The 27020-nt window shown below is 48.3% G+C and overlaps 1 protein-coding gene across 2 annotated transcripts; it reads left to right on the top strand.

The window, feature by feature from the left end:
• Positions 1 to 1763: 1763 nt before the first annotated feature.
• mamdc2a (MAM domain containing 2a) lies at positions 1764 to 26971 on the top strand. 2 transcript variants are annotated; one of them, XM_064296882.1, is made up of 14 exons: positions 1764 to 2053; positions 2356 to 2469; positions 9267 to 9499; positions 11426 to 11510; positions 12002 to 12139; positions 12412 to 12668; positions 15680 to 15773; positions 15869 to 16015; positions 16749 to 17014; positions 19191 to 19287; positions 21687 to 21842; positions 22554 to 22822; positions 23317 to 23401; positions 24751 to 26971. In XM_064296882.1, the coding sequence occupies exons 1-14, from the start codon at positions 2023 to 2025 to the stop codon at positions 24810 to 24812; spliced, it is 2034 nt and encodes a 677-aa protein (XP_064152952.1). In that variant the 5' UTR covers positions 1764 to 2022; the 3' UTR covers positions 24813 to 26971. The 2 variants fall into 2 exon arrangements, with proteins under 2 accessions (XP_064152952.1, XP_064152953.1); XM_064296883.1 differs by lacking the exons at positions 23317 to 23401; positions 24751 to 26971 and having other exon boundaries at positions 21687 to 21838; positions 22554 to 22761.
• The last annotated feature ends 49 nt before the right edge of the window (positions 26972 to 27020 follow it).

The raw sequence follows: 27020 nt of genomic DNA, 5'->3' as shown, positions 1-27020 counted from the left end.
ATGTGCGGGCCCTGAGTCTCCCCCGTGTCGCCCGATGTGCGGGCCCTGAGTCTCCCCCGTGTCGCCCGATGTGCGGGCCCTGAGTTTCCCCCGTGTCGCCCGATGTGCGGGCCCTGAGTTTCCCCCGTGTCGCCCGATGTGCGGGCCCTGAGTTTCCCCCGTGTCGCCCGATGTGCGGGCCCTGAATTTCCCCGTGTCGCCCGATGTGCGGGCCCTGAGTTTCCCCGAGTCCTGTTTCCCCCGTCCGAGTCCAGTCCCGAGTCCTGTTCCCCCGTCCGAGTCCAGTCCCGAGTCCTGCGTCCCGTTCCAGTCCCGAGTCCCGTCCTGTTCCTGTCCAGTCCTGTTTCTGCCCCGAGTTCCCGTCCAGCCCCGAGTTCCCCTCCAGCCCCGAGTCTTGTTCTTGTCTTGTTCCTGTCCTGTCCAGCCCAGCCCTGAGTCTTGTCCTGTCCAGTCTTGTTCCTGCCCCAGTCCTGTTCCTGCTCTGGGTCCAGTCCCTGTTCCTGTCAGAGTCCTGTTCCCGTGTTCTGTCCCTGTTCTTGTCTTGTCCTGTCTCCAGCCCCCACCCTCTGTTGACTCCCTCCCCGGGTCGGCCTCCTGGGACGTCAGGAGCCGTCCCTTGGGGGGGGGGTACTGTCATGTTCCGGTGTTCCTGTCTGCGTTTTCCCTGTTGGGCCGCCAGATGGCGGCACTTCTGTTTTGTGTCCTGTTCCCCCCTGTTAATTGTTTTATTGTCTGTCTCGTTATTCTATCATTGTTCTCACCTGTGTCTTGTTATCCCCTCCTTTTGGTTTGATTGCTTTTTGAGTTCACCTGTGTCTTGTTACCCCTGTCTATTTAAGTTCTCTGTTCCCTTGACTCGGGTGCTGGTTCCTTGTGTTTGTTACCTGACATACATGTTCCTGCCTGCTTGTGTTTGTTTCCAATCCTGTTGCAAACTGTATTTACCTGCCTGCGTTTGTTCTGCCTTGTGTTTGTTCCCGACTGGTGTTTGTTTCATGACTTATATGTACCTGCCTGTATTTTGTTCCTGACTGTTTTGTTTGACCTTCCTTTGTGCTCTGCCTTCCCGTGTTCTGCCCTGCTTGTGTTTGTTTCATGACTTATATGTACCTGCCTGTATTTTGTTCCTGACTGTTTTGTTTGACCTTCCTTTGTGCTCTGCCTGCCTGTGTTCTGCCCTGACCGTGTTCTGCCCTGCCTGTAATTGTGAGTCCCTCTTGTTTTCTGCTTTTAGTTATTTTTTGAGTTTGTGGTTTTGCCCATTGTGGCCTTGTTTGTTCCCTGTTTGTTTACCCGTTAGTAAAGTCTTTGTTAATTTTCCCCTTTTTGAGTTTCGTGTTTTTTTTCCCACTCTGCGCCTGGGTCCCAGCACCCGAACCGTCACAGTTGTTGCATACACATATTTTAAATTGATATATGCACCTTTTAAAAAGTGACCTTAATGCCAATGTCCTCATACCTGTATTAATGAAATGAAGGGAAGCATATTTGAGCAGAAATCAGTATTGGCCCTCACTTATGTGAAAGTCCCCAACCAACACACACGCACAATATTGGTACATTAACCCAAATATTAAAATTTTTTACCAGCCAAAAAATAAGTGTTATTTATTAAACTGTGGAAAAGTGGTAAATATATATAGGCTAAAATGTGAGAAATAGGTGCTACTACAGTAGTCCCCCAACAAATCCCCCCCCAGCGAAACGAGTTGGCGCTTTCCCCATCGCGGACTGTCCCTCAAAAAAATCTGGAACGCATTAGTTACCGCCTCCCCGGTCTCCTCCGCTCTCTCGCCGCGTGCAGAACGAGGCTAGCGCCTGAAATTAAACAATGTAACTTCAACGTGACAACTTGGGAGTGGAATCTCATCCCTCTGCGGGCAGATAACTGACTCCGCTCGACAAACACGTATTTTTGGCGTCTGTCTTGTCTTCGCATTCACTTTTAATTAGGAGACGCGCAAAGCTCCGGACGACCCATCCTCCTTTCACACACCGGCTGGTGCCCAGCGCGGCTTTACAATGGTACTCTGGTTTGTCATCGGTGTGCAGGGTAAGTCGTCTAAATTGACACTTTCTACATTCTAGGTATTTATTTTCTCTTTACATTATGAAAACTCACTTGCGTTTGTCATTTCTTACAAAATATCAGCGAACTTTTGCGTTGTAACTGTTAGATAAGCGTCTTTGCATGAAGTGGTTGAATTATGAGTTTTTATTTTTTGCGTTGCACAGTTTGAATGAACACTTTACGCGCTGACAAGTAGATGTTCACCACATTCTGCACGACATTAGCTGTCTTTACTTCAGCATTAATAGCGCTTTGTTCTCATCCAATTCTTTCCATTCGAGCAGTCTTGTTGACTGTCAGAGGGCAGCCTCTACTGCAAGGATCCTGCAGTTTCGAACAGAGTACATGTGGATATTCATCCGATCCTGCCTACGAAAAATGGACCATAAACGAAGAAGGTAAGGGAAATGTCCGTTTGGCCGAGTGGCAGCCGGTGATAGAGCTATTTTTGTCGGCGGAGTGGGCATAGAATTGTCTCACCTAGCACTGTTTGAATTTGGTTCATTGCATTTCTACTCGCGCGCTCAATTATGTAAGCTGCTAACTCAGCTTTGCAGTTGTTCAGTGTGTATACATTTGAACCCACGCAGGCCTACGAGAAAACAAGACAACCGTTATGTCAAGAGACATGTAGCTAACGAGACATGTTTAAAAATATTCTTTAAAAATAAAGCCTATTTGTTAGAAAATAAGTCTTAAATGGATGGAAGTCCACTGTCTTTCTCGATAAAAAAAATCTGGTAGCAACTAGAGAGAATGTCAAAAGTAACGAAATAAAAGATCAGACAAAGTTTGTTCCTCCAGTGAGGAATTCTACTGTTTGAGTCCTGTGCCCAGCAGGAGTCTCGGCTCCGAAAGAAATAGCAGTTGGAACAATAGATGCTTGTGTGAGTCCCAGTCATCGTAAATGCACAACCCACTAATCCTCTAGAGCTTTGCAGTTTTAAAAGTAAAAAAAAATAGCCTATAGGTTTGGCCTTGATTATTAGTAATATTTATGACCCATGCTAGATTAATTACAAGAAGCATCCCCCTTTGTGTAAGCTGGACATGTGGTAACGACAGGTGGTGCAGACCATACCGCTTGATACGGAAACTGAGTAACAAGAAACCGCTACGAAATCCTCCCTGCCATACGGGTAGGAGACAGACATATCCCAGGGAAGTTCCCCACAACGTCTTTATCATCCGGAAGCATAGTAATACTTCCCATAATTTAAAACAGAACTCGGAAAAGTTATGCACAGAGAGTGCAAGAGCGCAGAATGTCCATTGGCATTCAGCTGACTAAGAGGAAAGAAAAAATATATTATATAATATATTTGATTTTCATATTTAAACGTGTCAGATTAAGTTATGCACAGAGAGTGCAAGACCGCAGAATGTCCATTGGCATTCAGCTGACTAAGAGGAAAGAAAAAAAATATTATATAATATATTTGATTTTCATATTTAAACGTGTCAGATTAAGTTTTAATAATGGCCAAGATCGCAGAGAATTTCCTTGCGCGTTAAGTGGGTCATGGGCACTGAAAGTTTGAGCTCCTCTGATGTGTACGCACCAAATGTGCGCCGGGAGAATGCTGGTTAAACCCACAGGAAGGGTAAAAAAAAAACGTTAATTTGGAAAATGGCATCAGGGCCAATACCTCTGTCTGGCGCTCGGGGGAACGGACAAGGGAGGGCGGGGTTGCGAGCCTGTCTGGGTTACTTTTACACTGGATGACCAAGGTCAAGTGAGCCTCAGTCTCACGAGGAATTTTACCGCCTATCCCACCACCTTTGGCATGCTTGGAATGGTTGTGGTTCTCGTCCGTGTGTAGATTTCAGTAACAGGGATTGGGGGAGGGGCAAGGTTGCCGTTATTGGTTCTCTGAACGGTACACGGGTGGCGCTCTTGGGCCGTGGTCATGTGACAGAAGGTAAGGTAAGGACAGCGCGTCGGCCGGTGAAGACGAGAGTGGAGTTGTCATACCAACGCATACGCATACACACACATACAAAGAAAAAAAATGGACCAGCAAGCACTGAGACTGTTCAGCAGCTGGAGCGAGGACTTCGCCAGATGTCTTCGCCTTTTTCCCGCGTATTTTATTTTGCCAGATCTGGCTACAAGGAGTGAGCGAGTGACATTCCTGTTATGGAAGAAGTGGCCAAATTTTCCCTCACAAGGCGTTTTTCCACATTTAGCCGCAGTCTCCTTTGATAAGTAACAACAAAATATACAAATTTTTGCTAGCAGACCTATTGGCAAAGCTCCATAGGGAACGAGAAAGAACCAGATGGTGTTGTATGGCTTTAGCCACAGGTAATATAGGTACAGACATTACATCCTGTATCTATATTAGACATAAACCTCCAGGCCAGCAGAGGTCCATAATCTATGTTCATAAAACTGTACCAGCATCACAAGCCCCTGGAGACCCTGCCTTTAGACAGCTGATTGGTGGGCTAAGTTTTAGCAGAGCAGTCAGGTCTCTGTACTTTGATCTTGCTGATTGATTATTGGCTCTTGTTGATGTGACTGTTTTATACCCTACAGGCCACACACAGTACTACAGGAGAACCAGTGACTATTACCCTACAGACCGCACACAGAACTACATAAGAGCCAGTGACTATTTTACAGCCAACAGGCCACACACAGTACTACAGGGGTGCCAGTGACTATTTTATACTCTAGAGACCATACAGTACTACAGGCGAGACAGCGACTGTTTTACACCCTACAGGCCACACACAGTACTACAGGAGAGTAGGTAACCATTTGACATTCAGCCCATGCAGCAGCGGCACTACTCCGTTTCTGTGTATGGGTGGTGTAGTAGTGTTGCTGGGACCTGAGCACATACCCAGGAGGTTACGGGTTTGAATCTGAAATCTGAAAAAGCCGATAATAACGAGGAAAAACAAGCTAGGTAAGCCACTCAGGATGGGGCATTAGGCCAGGAAATGCATGTGCCCCACTTTACTAGAGTTTATGTGCCAAACCTCCCAGCCTGCTTATTTGGGGTAATCCTTCAGCTAGCGTTTGACATTAGCCGCAGCCGAACCAATAACAGAGATGTGTTTCATCATCAGCCTCTGGAGTTTATATTATGCTCTAAAAATAAGTGTGGCTATTGTAAAGACTCTCTACTGAGGGAAATGTGCCAAACTCTGCAACTGACAGCACAGTAGCTCTACCTGGGAAAACATCATCCCTGTTGGTCGAAACAAAGAACCAGAGAAGAGAAAGAAAGATTTTAAAAACTTTGGAAAAGTAGAAGTGCCAGCACAGCAGCCCCTATGACACAACTTTGCGGGTGTAAAAAGATTAGTTGTACAAGCCTTGACGAGCTGCTGATAAATCAAGTATTTTGAGAGAAAAAAAACAGGACAGAACCCAGACGGTGTTTTCTTTTTAGTTGCCCGGGCAACGCAGGGTTGTTTAGGCACAAAAAGAACTTTGCGGTGGAGACACAGATGACAACCTAAGCTAACGGTTATTTTAGTGAGAGAAAGACATGGAAGCACCAGCAAAAAAAAAAATAGTGGGTAGCTTTTAAAAAAAAAAGAAAAAAAAAGAAGTCTCTTGTATCCTGTGGTCCAGAGCCTGCTAAAGATGTGCCATTTCTTGTCGAAGATTGCGCTGGTATACCTCCCTGGGCTGGCTTTTGCATGCTAAAGCCTGGATTGTTCACATTGAGACAGATATTCTCCTTGGGGCTGTCGCTGGACAGTTTCAGCCTTGTCACACATACTGCAGACAGCCAGGCCTGGGGGGGGTCGGGATCGGGGAGTTCACATCGTCAGGGATTCTTTTTCACAAAAGGCGTCTTGGGTCATGTCCCCCCCACCCCCCCACCCCCCCAGATTCTGTGTGTCCTTTTCAGAGGAGCTGCAGAAATGGCTGGCGAGCATTTCCTGGACATAAACCTGTCCTCCTGCTCTCTGAGGGAGCTGAGAGAAGCACTTATTTTTGTCAGCTTGGCTTAATAAAGGAGGGCTATGCCGGAGGCCTCTGTAGCTCCTCCAAATCTCCAAGTCATTTCTAAACGTGCCTCTCAAATTAGCACCATGGCCGCCACGCCCAGGTGTGTAGGATCCTCCCCTGCAACCCACTGACTCAGATTTAAAGAGAATAGTATTACTTGCTAATGTACTACAGGAGCTACCGCCAATTAGAGGAGGGCTGCATCATTCGCTAATGTGCTACAGCAGCTAGCGCTGATTAGAGGAGAGGTGTGTCACTCACCAATCACACAGTGCTACCAGTGGGCACCTGAGGAAATTGGCAGGGGACCCTGTGCAGTGTTACCTGGAGGAACCCAGGCTCACTGAGACCTACTCCACACCTGGTGGACCAAAGCCAGCTGCCCTCCTGCCCCTGCAGACTCCTGAAAACACACAGTAGCAGAGGCTCAGATCAGTGATCGTGTGTTAAACTGGAACATTAGCATGCACACAGTAGCAGAGGCTCAGACCAGTGACCGTGTGTTAAACTGGAACATTAGCATGCACACAGACACACCCGCCGAGGGTATACGCAATGTAAGGCTTATAAACCGCGGAATCCGAGGAGGCAACAAATCCTGCCTGGCTAATTGAATAAGTGGTCCCTTGGGGGCAGGTTTTAATGAAATTTGGAGTCCTCTTTGAGCTGTGACTGAGGCCTCTGATCCCCCGTGGCATTGGGACCGGGGGGGGGGGCAGCTGTCTGTGACCAGCGCGGCTGTATGTACCCCGTTCATCCCACTCAGGACAGCAAAGGATCATGGTCTTACACATCCCCATTAGGCTGGCATGGCTGGCAAGTCGCCATCAGAGGGGAGAGAGAGAGAGAGAGAGACCTTTTTTATTTTTTTTCATTGTACATCAACCAGTCCTTTATTGGCACAGCCTTTGCAGTTATAAATCAAAATATCCAAGACATTTAAAAAAATAGATGAAACGACAACCCCCACTGTACGTGCAGTATATGCAAGCCTCACCCTGCCAAACATACGCATTCTTTCCCATTCAGTGTACCTGTCATGCATGTGCTGTCGACTGACAGAGAGAGAGAGAGGGAGAGGGAGAGGGAGGGGGAGAGAGAGAGAGAGAGGGCGAGGGAGAGAGAGAGGGAGGGAAACCAGATGTGTGACTATTCTGCCCTGTGGTGGAAGAGGCTCTGCTGACCCGTGTGAAACACAAATAAATACGCACTAATAAACAGGCACTTCCCACTGAGTCAGTGCTGGATAAACAAGCGGGCCTCAGGTTCAGCTGGGCCTCCGCTCCTCCCTGTGATGGTTTCCTACATCTCAGGGTTCGGCAATAAAGTCCAGAAATTTGACCACAAATAAACAAATTAAACGAAACCGAAAACAAAGCGTTTTTTTCATGAATCGCATTATGCCACTGTCACTCTGTCCATGTTGGCAGTATTAGGACTGCTCACGTTTCAATTTATTAATGAAAAATTCACATTGATTCTGCAATGACGTTGATTCTGTGACATCATCACATTAATGCCTGTGCTGAGGATTATTTTATTGTCCCCTGTAAAATGATAAATCTTTAATCAGTCCCATTGTCCTGCTGTACAATGGCATCATCATTTCAATGGCACCTAAGGAATACTTATTGACAAATGATCAATACTGGACCCAACCACCAGCCACATAACCAGTGGCACATGTCTGCCGAAATATTAAGTAAAGCAACAGAAAACTTGATTTTTAGGATTTAACCATGACACAGAGCAGCTTAAACGTAAAACAAATCCTCAGGGGAATGACTCTACCGAGAAAGGAAATGTTTTCAGGATTTAATTCATAATGATTCATGAGTTTCGTAGGCTCAGTTATGAAACCTGTTGTTCAGGGTCACGCAGTTAGAAGGCAGCTGAAACATTTATCAAGGCTGTCCTTTGAAGACAAACATTTTAACGGCAGGGAGGTTTCGCACGCCAGAGTTCCGGGTTTTTGAAACCTTTTTTTGAATCCGGTTCTTTCGTCTGAAAACTGGATGGCGGCCTGTCGTGTGTGACGGGGGCTTTTCCTGTGGTGAGGAAGCATTCGCTCTTTAGCGGGATCCAGGTCTAACGAGCCCAGAAAGAGTAGCGCTAACCGCAGTGGCTGCAGGGATTTGTTATTGTTTCAAGAAGAAGAAGAAGAAGAAGAAGGGGAGGGAAAAGGTCCAAAAAGGTGGCATCTGGAATGAATGATTTTACACAATCGGGCTTCGTCTGCAGGAGGCGAAGAGGACGCTGGAGTGAAGAGTGATGAAATTAAACGACTATACGCTTACAGAATGAAAACAACGGCAGCGCTGGCGTTTCTTCGTCGGTTATCACACAGCTCTGTTTAATCTAACCCCATTAAGCAATGTCAGACGCATTAACGGTCTCTTAAACAGCGAACTCTGGAAGCGCTCTTCTCATTTTTTCCACTGTTTTTTTTTTTTTGCCACGGCCAGGGTCAGGAGGGAAAAAGGGAGGGAGATGGATTTTTCTCTCCTGCAGTCGCCAGTCGCTCGCTCCTTCCAGAAACGTCGCTGCCCGCGGAGACTACCGAGAAAGTAGGCCGGGCCTACCTGCGCCTGTAGCACAGAATCTGGGTTTTTAGAACCCTCTACTTCAGGGGGAGCAAACTTGACTGGACTGAAAGGTGTAAGGGGGTCCGTTCTGGCATTCCGTCCTGTCCCGTCCCATCCCACTGATGGTTACCAGGCCGGTTTTTTCGGGCGCTAAAGGGGCCCAGATTCGTGAGCCCTTGCAAACACCAGGCGCCAGTCCACCGTTGGCGATGCTAAAAGAGGCCGGAGCTCTTCGCCTTTTGAAGTTGACTGTGATGTTATTTCAGGTTCAGCACAGCGGCAAGGGGCTCACTGCATGAAGGTCCCAGCTCTGCAGATGCTGGGGCCTGGAGAACTGACTCACTGTTTAACTGCAGGGTTGTGCATCTACCACCTCCTGCACTGATGCAGGAAAGAACACACGGCCTGCTGTTCCCTGGTGCCTGCTGCAGTTATAATGGTCTGCTGTGGTTATGACTGTCCGCTGTGGTTATGACTGTCTGCTGCGATTATAACTGTCTGCTCGTTTAATGATGATGTATTGTATGTTGTCATGGTGACATGGCCTGTGCCAAGGCATGGTACACTGGGCAAGGTACTTCAGAATTTCTCCTGTATATAGATACCCTAATGTTCCCCGCCCCCCCCCCCCCAGGTCGCTTTATCGCAGTGGACTCGGGACGGGCGGTTCTGGTGAGCCCGGACCTGGAGCTGCTGGACTGGAGCTGCCTGCGGCTGGTGTACCAGATCACCGGGTCGGGATCCGTGAGCCTGCACCTGCGGCCCGAGGACGAGAACTTCGACTACGCCCTGTGGAGCTCCAGCACGCCCTCCGACAGCTGGGTCATCGCCAGCGTGGACCTGCGCAACACGTCCACCTCTTATAAGGCACGTATCCCCAAAACTGTCCGTCGCCTCCCACTTCCACCCCCTTACAACTCCTCTGCCTCATACAAGGTCCCTAAGGACTGTCAACACCCCCCTCTCCTACATTCCCCCCTGCCTCACTCCCTCCCCAACCCAACTTCCTGCCACAAAAACTGTCAGAACACATCATGCAACACTTCCACCTCAAATAGACATACCATCCTGAACACAGGAAAATACCCCCCAGCCCAATACCTCCACTCCCCGCATTGTACCTGTCCCTAAAACTTTAAACACCTGCACTTCCTACAAGGTAATGAAACTGCCAAACAAAAAACCTCTTCCTAGCAGTGATGCCTAGGTTGGATCTATAGTTCAGACAAACTCCCAAGTACGTGTCCAGCATCAGCATTTTCCTTCAGAAACAGGCAGCATGCCCACGGTCTTCATGGTTCCTCCAGCCTAAGCCTGTGGTCGGCGGATCTAAGCTGTGGGGTTTCAGACGGGCCGTTGGACTTGGCACGGGGAAACTCAGCCATACCGGGGTCTTAAAAAAGCTGCTCCCAAAGCAGCACGTGTGAGTCATGGAGCCGGCATGACGGCACGGAGCGGTCAAGTCCCGACAAGACTCAACACGACGCTCATTAATACCCAACAACACGTGTGTACTATCAAACTGGCACAGGGTTGGCTGCCCTGCTGGCTAAACTAAATTAGCACGCGTTTCAGTGCGCCGCAATGTGCGCCTAAATTATATCGTAATCGATGCTCAGGCTCCCCCCCCCCCGGGAGGGTTTTGAGAGACGCGGCAGGTGTTGAGACGCCCGATGTTGGCAAGGGCTGAAGAAGACAGAGACCTGGGCTCCATGGAAACCTGGCCAGCAGGAGAGTTTGGATGCTGCTGTCAGCCTTTCGGACCGTGATCCAAAAGAGGCTCAGCCGAAGGAGGCCTGCGCTCGGGTTGCGGACCGGGAAAGCGATTAGTGCTTTCTAAGAACGGCCCGGCCCAACGGGAATGATAAGCACAGAATTAACGTCGATAAACACCTCTCCCGGCCGAAAGGAAACCCTCGCCGACACGCGCCGCGACATCGTCCGCGTCGTGACCAGCCATTGGCGTGGAGTTCTGGCGGGGAACGCGCGGCGGGGCTGTCGTTTTCGGGACGGGGAACAGGAGGAGGGGGGCCTCCAGGGCCCGTCGCTCCTGCTTAAGCGCTGTAGCACACAGACTTTACATAACGCTCCTCAGACGAAGGGAAACGCAGAAAGCGTCGTAAATAACGGCGGGGTATGACAGTATCAAAAGGGGGGGGGGGGTGGGAACAGTGGGGTGGAAGAAAGAAAGGAAAGTGTATTACACAGGATAAATCTGAGCGTGACGGGAAATTTTTATTGATTTTGACAAGTCTGGTGAGCTATGGATGGAAAGGATCGAAAAAAAAACAAAACTCTGCAGTTAATCAAGATAAACGCGATTAACTGCGTGACAGAAGCGGTTGAAGTGTAGAGGGTTTACCTCAATGTAAGGCTGAAAAATCGGCACCGACGCACCGCGATATTTATTACGCTTTAACAGACAACCGTGGTAACAGAACTACTGCACAGCAGCGGGGGGAAACAGGAACTTCTCCTCGGCACATATTTTCTGCGTGATTCATGTGCCGAACATTCATGGGCCCCAATTATACATGCTATTAGTTCAGAGAGGTAATGAATGGCATGATTGTGGGGGCAATTGTTCCAAGGGTTCCGGACTCTAAGAACCCTTCACTGGCAGGTTGACCCGAGAGGTCGAGGAGGTTTTCTAAAGACAGACCCACATGCGATTTCTTCCCTCTTTCTCTCCTGGGAACTTCTAGGATTTCCACATCTCAGATTTTACAGCTTTTTTCCCTCTCTTGTTTTCTTTAGGCTCTTTATGTATTTATTTATTTTTCACCCCACCAGGTCTTAATGGAAGGCAGACCAGGAAAAGGAGAAGGCAAGAGCGTGGCCATATTTGAAATCCACATCGTGCCCGGATACTGCATAGGTTGGTTTCCTCCCCGGGGTCAGCGGGTCAAGATCTACGCGATTTACGGAGGCTTTGATTCATTTAGCAGACGGCGTAGTCCTGAGAGACTTAAAACGGGGCATGACGTGCTACATGAAAGGCTCGTAAGTCACAGACGGCTATGGCGAGCATAAACAATAAAGCCATCTACGGTGAAGCAGTTCCGAAAGAATGTTCAGGGGACATTCGCTTCCAGACGTTATTGCAGACGGCCATATAGTTAGGTCTGATGTTCTGATTCATGTTTGTCGTTTTATTAGGAACCCTGTTAGCTGACGCCATGTCGACTGCTAGTCTTCCTGGGGTCCCCACGCATAAAAATCATTCACCACAACAATAAAAGCAAAATTGACAATACATAAACACAGAGACTAAACAAAAGAAAAGAGAACGTGACCGTATATCTCATTTATGTTGATGGTGGTATGCGAGCACGTGACTGACGCAGTAGCCTGTGGTGCGTTTGTCAGATTGTAACTTTGAGGAGCACCACCTCTGTGGATACAGCAATCAGTGGAACCCCAACGTGAACTGGTACGTGGGGGGAAGCATCGCCAGAGACCCCCAGTCCAACCTGCCCGATGACCACACCATGAACAATGAGAGAGGTTAGCTGCGTTACCCTCCTTTTCTCCCTCCATCTTTCCATCGCTGTTTTGTCTTCCCATTTTCCCACCCTCTGTCCTCCATCGCCTTCTACCTAATTCCTTCAACCTTTCATTTCCTCCTTCTCCCCTGACTACCACTCCATTCTGTTTCCTTTCATATAATGCGTGTGTAATGTCTACCAGTCATATTTTTCCCCCCATTTTGGACTGAATGATAATTACGATGAGTTTGAGACCAAACTCTTTCGTTCCTCTCCCCTGCCCAAAATCAGGCCACTACATGTACGTGAACTCGGTTTACGCCAAGAAGTTCCAGGAAGTGGCCAAGCTGTCGTCGCCCATGACGACCACGCCGATGGCGGGGTGCTTGACCTTCTACTATCAGCGGGACCAGGAGCGAGGGAACATCTTCTCCGTTTACACCAAGGACCAGCTGGGCCACTACGAGGAGATCTGGAGGCCCGAGGTGTACGCCACCTCCCACTGGAAACTGGTCCAGGTGGACATTAAAGCCCCCCACCCCCTGGAGGTGAGTAGGGCATCGTTTCCAAAGGGGGGGGGGAGGTATCAGTTGATTTAGATGTGGGGAACGTTGTGTGTGGCCTGACACCAATACACCACCATTTTACAGGACGTTTATTTATTTTACGTTGCTGACGTCACCTTGACAATGGAGTGAATTTGTCAAGATGATGCCTAACCCGACCAGTGCCAACACTACAGTTAAAGATCCAATTGTTGATGGTCAATAAACTATTAATAATAGTGTTGTAGTTAAAATACATTATTTTCAAGCTATATTTACATTATTTTTGTAGAAACTTGCACATATGATAGATTAAGAAATCCCTCATAATGTTATGTCTCCTGTTGCTGTATTATACTCTAGTTTCCCCACACGGCATATTATAAATGACTGAGTACCCTTTCATCAATCTGCCAACCCTGGTCCCATCACAGTACCAATATATTAAAACTGTATAACATCATCCTACCACCTGCCAAATGGTTGTCATTTTTTAATGAAGATACAATGTAGTTATTAATTATTGAAGAAATGTTTACAGCTATGCCATAATGAGATGTGTTTAAAAAAACAGGACTGGACAGTTTGTTAGAGCTGCCAAAGAACTGTATTATATTTCCTAATGAATCAAAGTTCTACCTCTCCTTAGCGATGACTCCCCCCCCCCTCACCCCCAAACGCCAACCAATAATGTAGACCACATTGAAAGGCTTTTTGTTTTTCTTCTATGGTACCTTCTTAAATGGCCTGTGCAGATTGATATTTCAGGCTAACGTTACTCTTGCTTTCATCTGAAATTGGATTAGAGAGTGGAATCTTTCGGCCGTTGGAAGGAGAGCAGTTTTTCTTCGCGCGAGCTTCCCTTCTCGGTGACCGAGCCGATTTCATGCCGAAATCCTGAGGGCGCGTGAGATGCAATCTGGGGCGCGGGGGGAGAGCCCAGCGCCAGGAGAGCTCTGACATAAGAGGAAGCACATTTTTAAGTGTTGGTGGCCGGCACAAAGCGGGCCTTTGTAGCTCCCAGCTGGAACCGAGGGCTGGCTGCTGCAGGAATGACTCCAACACATTTACGCTCCCTACGGGGTTAGACTCTACCACACTGTCTGCAGGGTTGGACTCTACCACACTGTCTGCAGAGTTAGACTCTAACACACTGTCTGCAGAGTTAGACTCAACCACACTGTCTGCAGAGTTAGACTCTACCACACTGTCTGCAGGGTTAGACTCTACCACACTGTCTGCAGGGTTAGACTCTACCACACTGTCTGCAGGGTTAGACTCTACCACACTGTCTGCAGGGTTAGACTCTACCACACTGTCTGCAGGGTTAGACTCTACCACACTGTCTGCAGGGTTAGACTCTACCACACTGTCTGCAGGGTTAGACTCTACCACACTGTCTGCAGGGTTGGACTCTACCACACTGTCTGCAGGGTAAGATTCTAACACACTGTCTGCAGGGTAAGATTCTAACACTGTTACATTGTCTGTGTGGTAAGATGCTAAGATTGTTACACTATAGGGTTAGGCTGTATAGTACAGTATAGAACAGTGTAGAAAACAGACTCTGAAACACTGCCATACTCTGCTGGGCCAGACTGTTGAAGAGTGTGGAGATGAAAACAAACACACGTGAAGTATCTTCTTGCGTGGTGTGCATTTTATTCCACGGCACGCGAATCAGCACATTGGTTAAATATTGGCTAAACATGTCCTACTTTTTTCGGGATGAAAGAGCTGGGTGGAAGAGGCCCAGACTGAAAGGCCGCGGGCGGAATTCGGGGCCCAATCCGTGGCAGCTCGCATTCTTCCTGCATCTGTTCCCGAAGAGAGGACACAGATACTGACAGGGCGACCGCGGCCGGACATGCGGCTCGTAAATGCCATCTACGCACGACGAGGCCAAAAGGCGCAGCGGGTCGTATATTTAGCCAGGGGCGGAACCTAGCTTCCATGCTAATTGCACACCGACCCACGATGTCGCGCACACGCACGCGCGGCGAGGGCCCAATTCGGATACCCGCCGGAGAGCGGCCGCCAGACGTTCGCGCGGTGACTATAAATAGCGATTTTTCTGATGCCGGCTAGCGGAAACTTGCGGCGTGTGTGTGTGGTATCAGTCAGCCGTCGGATGACTTTAAAAAGCAGCTGTTTATGCCCCTACTGGCTGTGTGAGGTTACACAGCCCACTGACTATTTATGGGATTTCAGGCGGGGCGTTGAACTGGAGAGAGAGCTGTGGCTTCAGTGCTCGAATGGGATGGTGGTGATACCTCTGCGTTCACTGTAATTGCCCCTACTAAAGTACTGGTGTATAAATGGGTTAGCATAATATGCACGTTTTATTTTTGTACTGAGTTTCAAAATAGCAACTGCTCAGTCCACGATGGGACCTTAATGATAATAATTATTCATCGTTCATTTTTCCTGGCGATGGCCTTTCGAGAGCTAACTGCTGAGGATTTTTTGTTTGCACGTCATACATTTACACAGCTGCGTGCTTTGATGGCTGGGTTCAAACGAAGGACCTTTGCTCAAGGGCACCACGAGATGTGAACTTGTGACCCCTTGAGGTACGAGCTCGGTTCCGGAAGCGCTGCACAGCCATAGTTGCAGAGCAGTACACTGCACTGAGAGCACCGGAGTTAACTTGAATCGGGGAGTATTTCGGGGTACAAACGGACCTGACAGCGAACGCTCCCACCTCCTCACAGCATTCCTGTGATACTGTGGCCACACAACAGCGGACGGAGTCAAAGCGAGAGGAGAGCCTTTGTTTCTTTTGCGGGGGAACATCTGTAGTACTAATATTAGCCTGGCGGTGGGGGCGAGGACGACATGGCAGGTTACTGAAGGTGGTTGACACGCGGCCAGAATACAGAGATCCAGAGATTTTGGCCGCGCATGCACGTACACTCTTTCGCTCTCTCTCTCTTTCCCGCTCGCACACGTGCGGGTACGCGCAAACATGAAGCCTGGAACATGTCTGTCTGTCTGTCTGTCTGTCTGGTCAGGTGGTGTTCGAGGTGGCTTTCAACAGCCCCAGAGGAGGGTACGTGGCCTTGGATGACATCTCCTTCTCGCCGGAGTTCTGTAACACGGAGACAGGTGAGGGCACCTGGACGCACACACCTGCGCCTCGTCAGGGTGGGATGAAAGGAGGACGGGGGGGTGGGGCTGACGTGTGAATCTGTGCGTTACAGAGCCGCCCTTTGACCCGTCCATCGCCAGCTGCGACTTTGAGGAGGGGTTTTGCCGGTACTACCAGGAGCTGGCGGAGGGCTCAGTGTGGAGCAGGGTTTCGGTGAAACCCAACGTCTACAGGATAGGGGACCACACCACGGGCACAGGTGAGCTTACCGACTCTTCCAGCGCCAGGTTACACTCCTACACTGCTCTGCTGTCCTGGGCGAGGGAGTGGTAATCTGCCAACGCCCCTGTGCCAGCAGCTATGAAAAAATGTACCCTTATTTTCTCCCATCATGGAATATCCACTTATATTAGTGAGTCAGGCTCATTGCTGCAACCCCCATTGTCAGTTCTTTTCCAGAACTTTCTTAACCTTTAACTTTCTTAAAGGTGTGGGATCACAAATATGTGATTAGAATCTTCTTCATTGAACATCCTAATGCTGACGTAACAATCGCCACTGGTAACTGAAAGCAATGGTGTTCTGGAACACTGAGTTCATTTTCCTTGAAGAGCCTTGAAGGACCAGTGAACTCAGCCAGAGTGTTTCGTAAGCAAGTTGCTAGGCAACCCAGAATCTTCTGGACAGAAGTGGTGACAAAGATGTGTGACCTGCAATCATCCCTCATTGGAAAGTTGTTTTGGAACTAAAACTGCAGCCTTAGTGGGGAACAGGGGAGGTGTTTTGGGGTGGGACACTGTGCAGTAGGTATTGTATGTAATGCTTCAGATATTAGATAGATTAATTATTCTTGAGATATGGACCAACATATTACATCATGATTTGTGACTGGAGTTCCCCTTTAAAGCCACTTTCAGTGAACCTGAGCTGCTGTTGCAGTAAAAAGTCGTGACGTGCGTCTCCCCCCCACCTCCTCTTCCTCCTCCGCACAGGGTTCTTCCTCCTGGCGAACACGCGGTTCACGTCGCGGCCCGGGTACGTGGGGCGCCTCCACGGGCCCGTCCTGCCGGAGAACCTCCGGTACTGTCTGCGCTTCCACTACGCCCTCCACGGCTTCCGGAAGGTGGACAACGCCCTGGCCGTCTACGTCTACGACGACCACAACGTGGCGCAGGAGAAGGTGTGGTCGCTGTCCGACGCGTCCCGGGACGTCTGGATCGAGGTGGACATCACGTTCCAGAAACCCATGCCCACAAAGGTAAGCCCTGCACCTGTGTGTACAAGGCACGCCCCCTCACTCCAGGCCCAAAGCCCCACCCTGCCCCGCCCTAGAAAACTAAATTAAATGAATTTAGGACAATTAATTCAATTTTGGAATTGAGAAATGCCCATGGCCCATTCCACAAGGATTTTCTTTCCCCAATCACAGTTGAAATGATCCAGAACAGTTCATTTCCTAAATCGACTGGAATTGACCCCAAGTCTGGATGCTCTGCCAGTTGGACTCTTTTGGATTTTTGACCATGTGCTGGTCTCTTCCCCCTTTGAGACTTTGAGTATTCACAATATCTGTGAAATAGTGCACAGTGAAAATCTCAAAGTGTTTTACATGGGAAATGTGTTCAGTAAAACTGCAACTCTGGCTACTGTGCATGCGTGTAACTACAGTGCCACCACAAAATGGAAGGGCGCTCCAGCTAAGGGGTGCTGTAATTGAGTTATTGTGATTCAAAGAATACAGCCTGCATTCATTTCAAATCGGATAAAAACTGTAATCATTTCAAACCATAATTGCATACGCATCACGCGCAGTATTTAAGGAGTCGGCAAATGAATTTGAAATGCCTCTACCGCTAATTAACGAGAATGGAAAGATTGTCTGCTACCCTCGCTTGCAGCTGCGGTTTGGATTTGGCATTTGGGTAAAGGTTTTTTTATTTTATTCAGGTAAGCCAGGTTGAGGCAGTAAGAGAAGGTTTTTTTGGTCCGGACTGGGGCTGGAGTACAGCTCCTGTGAACCTATGGGAGGGAGTTTGGATATCCCAGGGCGAAAAGCTCAGGACTGGGAGACGCTGGATGGGACAGGGATTAGAGAGCAGCTCCAATTTCCTGTTTGGATCCAGGAAAATGAGTGAAAATAGTCCGCTGCAGGGGTTTTGTGAGTAACAGGCTTGCCCCCTGTATAGCCATGAGAAGATACAGCTCCTTTATATTGAGAGTGGCCAGGGAGGATTTGGGGGGAGGGGGGATTGAACTACAGTTTCTATAGAAGCCAGACGTTACCATCAGCCGCGGCGATCCGGTCATGGGTAAACTGAAGAAATCTGCAGAAGGACCCAGGGGAGATTGAGATCGTGGACCCCAGGGGCGAGGGATTGAGATCGCAGACCGGGGGGAACCTCCGATCAAAGGGTGTACCGATCAAAAACTGGGTTTGACTAGGATGGCCAAGGTACAGCGTGCCTCCGCCAGTGTTTATCACTGAACCATAAATCAGAGAGAGTAGGAAAGAGGAAGAAACAGGCCGCCATTTTCACCGTGTCCTTCTCCAGATGCTGTATCAGGGTCAGGAGACCAGAGGACCGCGGTATGGGGGGCAGGTTCATATAGGTCATGTCATGTGACCGCATGCCAAGGTAGCTGGGTATGAGCCATTGGTGGTGGCCATATTTAATTTCCCGCCAAGCCCATCGAAGGGAACATCAGGGGGATGGATGAGTGTCACAGAGAAAGGAAGGAACAGTCTGGGAGGAAGGACTCCCTCGTCAGCTAGGAGCAGAGTAAACCCGCGGTAATCCAGCCGTGACTCTCCGAGCCTCGCCCAGCGTTCTGCCGAAAATCCCGCCAGCCGCCGGGGCGCCACGCGCCCGTGGAGCGGCTTCCTGACCGCCAAGCCCGCCGCGGGCAGCGCAGCTCCAGCTGGCTCACGTCCTCTCGTGATTGGGCTCAGGCGCGCGCTTTGAAGTTTACTGCACGCCGATAATTAGTCTCAGGCCGCCCCTGGATCTTAGAGGGCCCTTACAGACTGGCCCCCCCCTCCCATCTGCCAAACCCCCTCCCACCCCCCGCCCGCCCCTCCTCGATACTGCCCTGGAGAAAACTGTTCCTGTCAGAGAAATGGAGGAAAATCGCTTCTGTAAAATGGGTCAGCGTGGATTTACATGGCTGGGCATGATTATTAAGTGAAGGAATGCCAGGACTGGTAATTAGCTGCAAATCCCTCGCGGTCTCTACCCACTTTGACCTCCAGAGTTTCAGGTTGACCGACCTGATTAAATAAAGTAAAAGTTAAAATAAGTTTTGATTGGGAATTCAAGCACTGGTTTTCTCTACAGGTGGTGGTGTTTGCCAGTACAGGTCTGTTCTACAGGCGGAGTTTGTCTGTACCAATCTGCTATACAGGCTGAGTTTGTCTGTACTGATCTGTTCTACAGGTGGTGTTTGTCAGCATATGCAAGAACTTCTGGGACTGTGGACTGGTGGCCCTCGATGACATCATCGTCAGTCTCGGGGACTGCCGTGTAACTGCAGGTAGGGAACCTCAGACCCCGCCGCCCCCTCCCCCCTCGCTGTGGCCAGAAACCAGATTTTGGAAGGAATCTCAGGCAGCTCGTCTTGCAAAAGTGCTCCTTCTCAGTGCAGTACTGGGTACCCTGGTCTGTTAATGAATCCTGACCATTGAGAGTGGCTAATAGATTACAATGGGGCTATTCAACAGCCAACACATGCAGGGGTCAAATGCAGCCTGACATAAGCATGCTTTTGGTCCTTTTGCTCAAGTCAGCAAATCTCCCACTTTTACAGACACTGTTATCCAGAGCGACTTACACAACTTTTTACAGATAAGATGACAATCAGTGCAGCGATCACTCAGTGGGTACTTTAATGAATGACCCAGATAATTGCTGTGTAGACCTAATGTAATTTAATTGGTTGAAATACAATGTGATTGACAGCGCACGGTAGCCATGGTGATTAGGGGGCTGAGAACCCTCGCTCTCGCGTTAAAAGCGGTGTCCCGGGCCGCGACGCAGACCAGGGCCGAGGCCTCGTTCTCCCGCCAGCTCGAGGGTCGCGGCGTCCCGATTACATCGCCGTTAACGGCACCGCCACCGCGGCGCACGAAGGAGAACCCGGGCCGCAGAAGCCTGTCATTACGCATAAGTACAGAGCCCTTCCTGGCAGTGCGCGAGTCCGAGTCTTCCCTTGGCCTCTCTCTGTGGGTTATGAGGAGACCGGGTGGGGCGTCTGTACGGGGGGGGGGGGGGGGTTACCATAGCTACCCTTCACTGCCATTCCTCCGGAGCTGTGGAAAACATCCGCTTAGCGGCTTTTTCCGCGCGGCGCTCCGTCTCCGGTTTCTGGGACAGATGCGGCAGCTGTGGCCCCGTTGCCCTCTGTGGTCTCCTGACCCATTTCTAGCACACCGGCGCCTGATCTTAGCGCACAGAACAGTCTTAAATTATTCTTACTTTTGTTCTTAAAAATGTTCCTATGAAAAACCGATGTGGGATTTATGACGCACGTGCAGACCTCTGTCTTTTGTGCGTATCCCAGGTGCACGAGGTGATGAATGTTCACTGTTCCTAAATTTTATGCGCAATCCTGTTCACGTGATTAGCATAAGGAAACAGCCAGGAACAAATACAGATTTTTTTTTTAAAATGATGAATGCGGAAATGTTCTTGGAAATGTTCTTGCACGCAGTTTACGATCAAATGCGATCGTATGCGTTTTGTGAACGAGGCCCCAGGACTCTGCTACGACCTGTAAGTGATGTCACGTTGCCACAGCGCCGAAGGAACGTTGTATGTAACAAAGTTCCGCGGTCGCCATGGGACCCAGGATCTCAGCGGAAAGTGACGATGAGAGGTTCTGTCTGGATGCTGTTGAGTGATCTGTACCAGATTTATGGAAGACGTGGGGGACGGCATTTACTTAACAGGAAGAAAATCGTTGAGCTGTAACGGACTTGTTTTCCCTTGTGAAGCAAGACATTTGTGTGTTAAAAATGAGCGCAGTCATGAAATGTGGACTCATATACGGCATTAATAATACCTTGAGCCATTGTGCCGACAGAAAGACCTGTTTTGCTCATTAAGAGTCCCGCCACTTGACGTTTGTGATATACTGTAGTTTAGCATTAAGCTGGAGTTGGCTAGCGTGTTATTGAATCATTAGAGTCCTTATAACAACATTTATATGAACTGCGGACACAAAATCAATCAGCGGTCTCTAGTGGATATCTTTGTTTACACAGAGTCAGACCTGGCAGAGCCAAAATTCACAAGGGGGCAAAGGTCACGGTGATGTCACAGTGGCTCACCAGGTCAGCTGATCTGGCTTCCCAACAGTAGAATGGCAATATTCAATACTGTGCTTGGAGAGGTTTATATACATAGTGCATACGCTGTAATACAGTTCTCACAAACAATGTAGTGATTAATGGAGTCTGTCTTACTTGGCCATGATGGAAAAGGTTCTTAAAAGTGAATGGGAATTCTAATTAGATCTAATTAGCAGCCTCGTCCCATCTATTTCTTTGGATCTCTAGGGATAAAGCAGTCTCTCCTTTGGCAGTGTAACCACAGAGTCTATAAATCCAGCACTGTATTTCTGGTCTTTAAAGTGCTGCTGCCTTTACTGCTGAAGCCAAAACATTCCATTTTGGCACATCATCTGAAAATTTATTAAGGGGCTTGAGCAAGGACTGGGGAAATGGAGGTTCTGCACTACAGTGTAGCACTGCGAAACTGCTGTGACCAACCAGAACCTCCCGTAGTCAAGCAGAGAGGATGGAAGGAACACAGTAGCCGGATATCTGGTTGGTGTGTAGAATCTGTGCTGTGACAGTGGTGTGACCTGTGCGGAGGGCAAAGGTCACAGCGATGTCACAGCGGCTAACGGGGTCAGCTGCTCTGTCTCTCCAGGGATGGCGCGCTCCCTCCCTGGGCAGTGCGACTTCGAGTTCGGCAACTGCGGCTACACCCAGGACAAGAAGGGCGACATGGGCGACTGGGTGCGCATGAGGGGCCACACCCCCACCTCCTACACCGGCCCGAAGGGGGACCACACCACAGGGGTAGGTGAGTCACCGACCAATCCCATCACGCTTCGCTCTGGTCTGCTCCTTGCCATCATTTCTGTCTTTGCCATTCAGGCCACGAACCCTCATAACCCGCGGAAAGTGTTGCATTATGGGATGCGAGTCAAGGAAATCAGAAAGGTTTTCCAGACTGTTCTATTATCATTCATGGTCATGTTGGAGAGGCTGAGGGGGACACTTTCACCATTTGCTAATGTTGGACGCCCATCTGTGATGTAATGAGGGAAGATGTTTCAGTAGTGCAGCGCTGGACAGCTTAGTGAGAGCCAGCTGGAATCTCTCCTTGCTGGCACAGAATGATTGGTTTTCTTAAGAAACAAGCATTTTTTTCTTTTGAATAATGCATCTGAGTTTTCCAGATAAAAAAAAAAAAAAAAAAGAGAGGGTATGACTTTTACTGAAATGGTGTGTGTATTACCAAAAGGGTATGTATGTATTTTACTGAAAGGGTATGTCTTTTACTGAAATGGTGTGTGTATTACCAAAAGGGTATGTATGTATTTTACTGAAAGGGCATGTATGTATTTTACTGAAATGGTGTGTGTGTTTCACTGAAATGGTGTGTGTATCATTGAAAGGGTATGTATGTATTTTACTGAAAGGGCGTGAAAGCGTGTGTTTTACTGAAAGGTGTATATTACTGAAAGGGCATGTATGTATTTTACTGAAATGGTGTGTGTATCACTGAAAGGGTACTTCATGTACACCGAGGCGTCCCACATGTTGCCGGGCCACAGCGCGCGGTTGCTAAGCGCTGAGCTGCGGGGGTCGGCGGTGCCCCAGTGCCTCCTGTTCTACTACCACATGTACGGCTCCGGGACGGGCCAGCTGAGCCTGTACCTGCGGCGGGAGGGGGGCCGCCAGCACGCCCGCGAGGCCCTGCTCTGGAGGCGGCGCGGGGAGCAGAGCGTCTCCTGGATGCTGGGCGCGGTGGACTACACCTGCGAGGACCGCCACCAGGTGAGCGCCGCTAACGCCGCTAACACCCGCGGCTGACCCCAGATCGGCCCAGACGCACTGCTTACCCATTAGTTCCCCTGCAAATGTCTGACCTCAGATCAGTGCAGACGCACTGCTTACCCATTAGTACCCCTGAAAATGGCTGACCTCAGATCAGTGCAGACGCACTGCTTACCCATTAGTACCCCTGAAAATGGCTGACCTCAGGTGAGCAAGCCCAGAATTCATAACTCTACATGGCTGACTTGAGGACAGTATAAAAGAGCACCACACAATTATTACCACTCTACACGGCTGACCTCAGGTCAGTGCAAAAGAGCACCGCACAGTTAATACCACTACATGGCTGACCTCAGGTCAGTGCCCACACCATTAATAATCTGTATGTTCGAGCCCTGCTAATCACAGTATTACAGTGCTGTTGGAGTTACACCCCAAAAAAAACCTCCTAAAAATGCAGATTTCCCCCGCTGACTCTGCGTTTGCTCTTTCAGATTGTATTCGAAGCTATCCGGGGGCCGTCGATAAGAAGCGATATCGCAATCGATGACATCGTGTTTAAAAAGGGACCATGTACAGGTATTTATTTTATTTTAGGTTATTTTTTTGGGGGGTGGGGTAACCCCTAAAAAGGCAAACCCACAGGAAAGCATGTGGTGCAGTCCGTAGGCTGGCCGACTGTCAACCCTTCTGAGAAAAGTCAGTTTGTCTTCAGAGCCTTCATTAGCTCTACAGATGGAAGCCATTAAAATAAGAACACGTCAGGCCTTGAACCCTGAGCTTGCAAAAATTCGACATCTGCTTTTTTACTCTCTTTGACCTGAAGTTTTTTTTTTGTTTTTACTAGACATACATTGTCAGATTTTATTTTTTTTGTTTCGGAATTTCCCAAAAAAAAAAAAAGTTTGGGGAGGAGGGTGGGATGTGGGACTAGGGGTTGTGCGTGTGTGTGTGTGTGTGTGTGTGTGGGTGGGTGGGTGAGTAACACAGGTGCAGCTTCTGCAACTTCACAGTTTCTGTTGATACGGTTTGATTTGTGCTGGCTCAGGAGAAGTGTACTAAACAAAAAAACAGCGGAGGATGTGAGTCAGGAAGTGAGGTGTGTCAGACACGGTGCGTGCACCTCCTGAGTATTATCAGTCCCAGTACTGCAATGCATCCAGCCCAGCGTGACGGTCAGGAACAGTCCGTTCCCTCCACGCTCCACACAGTGTGTGTGTTCTGGGTTCAGTGCTCCAGAAACTACAGCGTCCTTTCACAGAGAGCCGTGAGCCCCTCACACTGACCTCAGGTCAGGCCAGTGGGCCAGTGCAGTAGTGGGCTGCGGTAGCGTGCTGCAGTTGGGCTGCAGAAGCGTACAGAACTGTCTGTAGTACAGAGTCTTGTGTGGTCCCACCTAAGGTATACATGACAGGGCCTTGTGTGGTCCCAGTAAAATCTGTAGTACAGGGTCTTGTGTGGTCCCCATCAGGTCAATAGTGCTGATTCAGCCACCTGATTATCCAATCCTCTGGAGCTCAGGTGTGTGTGAGGTGCAGCTAGGTCTCCATGTTCATCTTGGGTTTTCCTTCTGGTTACACACACTTGCATACATTCATACAGATATACACCACCCTGCGCTCAAAAACATATACATAGAACACATACACACACACACTCACACAGTACTCATTGTTTACATACTGTCCAATCATCACACACACACACACACACAGAGTCTGACCTGTTACACTTTACAGATCTAAGTGTGGTCCTGTCTACAGTAGTTTTTCCTTCATTACTTTTTTAAGTGAAGACTGTACCAGTACCTGTCTCACCACTTGTTTTTGCCTTTTGAAACAATGTTAAAGAACGATACAGATAGTAGCATTTTGATGTGGTTACACGTCCTGTTCGGATACTGATGTTAATTTTTTTCCTGTGCACAGATCCTGGGGACAGCATTCCATACTCCGGCTTTTCAGAAAACTTCAACGAAATCGACTATTGAGTGCGGCACTTGAGTGAGCGTGCGTTGGTCTGTGTGTGTGTGTACGTGTGTGGTGTACGTTTGGGGGAAGGGGTGGGTCGGGGGCTGGAGAGGGGGGGGCGTTACAGAAGAGCAAGACAAATTGTACATAGACTAGCTAAAGTAAAAGCCAACAGCAATTATAACCACAGGGGAGGAGAAGACAGCAGACATGAAGACTCACCATTGTCCTCTTTATGAAGTTGCCTCACGGAAGACTATCCAGACCAGAAGTTCAAACGGTTCAAGGATTTCAAGGAAAATGCACAGGAGAAAAAAAACCTGGTTTGGTGTTTTCGGAACATTCTCAGTGTGGACAGAGCCGTCGACATACATGACACGCGACATCCTCCTCTCCTTCATATTGGCAGCCATCTTTAATCTGCTGACGATGAGCAGCCAGCAGAGCAGAAGCAAAAGGCACCTGCACGCATGAAACGAGGAAAGCATTCAGCATATATTCAAGCTGGAAAACTTTCTACTTTTGGTGAGGCTTTGAGCAGTGAATGTACCAATGATGTATTTTTACACACTGTGATTGTGAGCCCCCCATCTAGTGGTCAGTGTTTGACATTGCAGACACCGAATCTGGAGGATAAAAATGGCAGACAACTTTGAGAGGGTAGTAAGTAACACACTGATCCCCTTTGTTATTTTGATTTTTAATTTTTTTTTAACAATGCATCAATGTTTTCTTATGCAACACCTCGCATTGCATCTTCAAAGACTGAATACAGACCCCTCACTGTGGCTTGGGATTGGCGTCCGCTTTAGGGGCAAATTCCTAGCCAATCGGTGAGCAGAGCGATTTCAAAGACGACTGGGGAGCACATATCACTGTGGGGCTGATGGGAAAAAAAAAACCTCACAAGGACAACTTTGGACATTGGGACCAAGCTATATTGTTGACCAGCTGACCAGCTGCCGATTACTTCCCTGATATATGATGTCACTGCTTCGGTTTCTATGACGACGCATGTAGGCACCCAACGCTCCCCGTATTTAACTTTTAATTTACTTTGCCTCGGAAAGTACCCTCAGCTGGGTTACGGTCAAAAAAGTAACAAACTGTGCCAATTTCTTTCATGCAAGTGTTTATTCCACATAACTGCTTGAGCAGTAGCCCAAGCCAAAGGGCTTCAGACTATGAGTAATACTTTTTTTGGGGGGTTGGCAAAAACAAATATTAAATTAAGACATGCTATCTGGACTTTGTTTGTTCAGCTGCAGCTATTAGCCTGAGTAGTGTGTTTGAAAGTTTGAGGTTGACATTTGTTTAAGGGAAACACCTTTTAATTTTGATTTCAGTATATTTGATTCTTGTTCCCGTGGAAACCCCCAAGCCAAATTCTCATCAGTTTTATTTTAAATCACCTGATATTAATTTTTTCAAATCTGAAAATGTCTCCTGCTTCTATTTAGAACACAATATTAAAACAATACTAATAATGAAATTAAAGTTTAAAAAATTAGTTTGAAATCAGAGATACTGGTTTGATTTTATACTTCAGCAGTCTTAAGATATACTTCACCAGCACTTACGATTGAATTTCTATTTTTGTACCTGAAGCTGGTCTTTCTTAAGTTATAAATGACAATAGTATACGCCTAGTACAAAAAACCTGGATTCAGGATTTTCAGAATATTAGCAATCAGCATAGAAATTCCACGCAGACAATCAACAAGGACAGCAGGTTTTCCCATTTGTCCACATATTGTTCATGTAGAATATATCAGGGATAGCTATTTGTGGGGAAAAGCATGCATAATCGAACCCATACCTCTGTAAAGACTAGTGGAATAACACCAGTCTGTTGGACAGGATTATGGTGTCCATAATGCAAGTGAATAATGCTGCTGTCTGCAGGTAAATGTACGATTTTTTGAATGCAGGAACATTTCATGTCTTCATATGCAGTGGGTCCTATTTCCGGAAGACTATTGAGGTAATAAACCAGTGTATATTTTTATTCTTTTGTTTTATCCCTCTGTTTCAGCTGTGTCAAAACCATACATCAGTGAACCTGTGCTCTTTCCCCTTTCTGTTAAGAATTTTCACCCAAATCTTGGTTTCATCAGCTACATTCTGCAATGTGTAGAAGGTTTTTTTTATCTTCCAATAAATAATTCTTGAGTCTTTTTTTCTGCCCAAAGTGCGTTTCATTTTGACTGCTGTGGCTTTTCGGTGGG

The sequence above is a fragment of the Anguilla rostrata genome, chromosome 10 (assembly GCF_018555375.3).
Source record: "Anguilla rostrata isolate EN2019 chromosome 10, ASM1855537v3, whole genome shotgun sequence".
Classification (NCBI taxonomy): Eukaryota; Metazoa; Chordata; class Actinopteri; order Anguilliformes; family Anguillidae; genus Anguilla; species Anguilla rostrata.
This window is presented reverse-complemented; position numbering and strand designations above follow the sequence as displayed.

What these genes read in the sequence shown, in the direction of transcription:
- mamdc2a (XM_064296882.1), top strand. Translation starts at nt 2,023, where the DNA reads ATGGTACTCTGGTTTGTCATCGGTGTGCAGG. An exon ending in ATGGACCATAAACGAAGAAG is followed by an intron (nt 2,470 to 9,266) that starts GTAAGGGAAATG and finishes CCCCCCCCCCAG; the next exon opens with GTCGCTTTATCGCAGTGGAC. An exon ending in TAAAAAGGGACCATGTACAG is followed by an intron (nt 23,402 to 24,750) that starts GTATTTATTTTA and finishes TCCTGTGCACAG; the next exon opens with ATCCTGGGGACAGCATTCCA.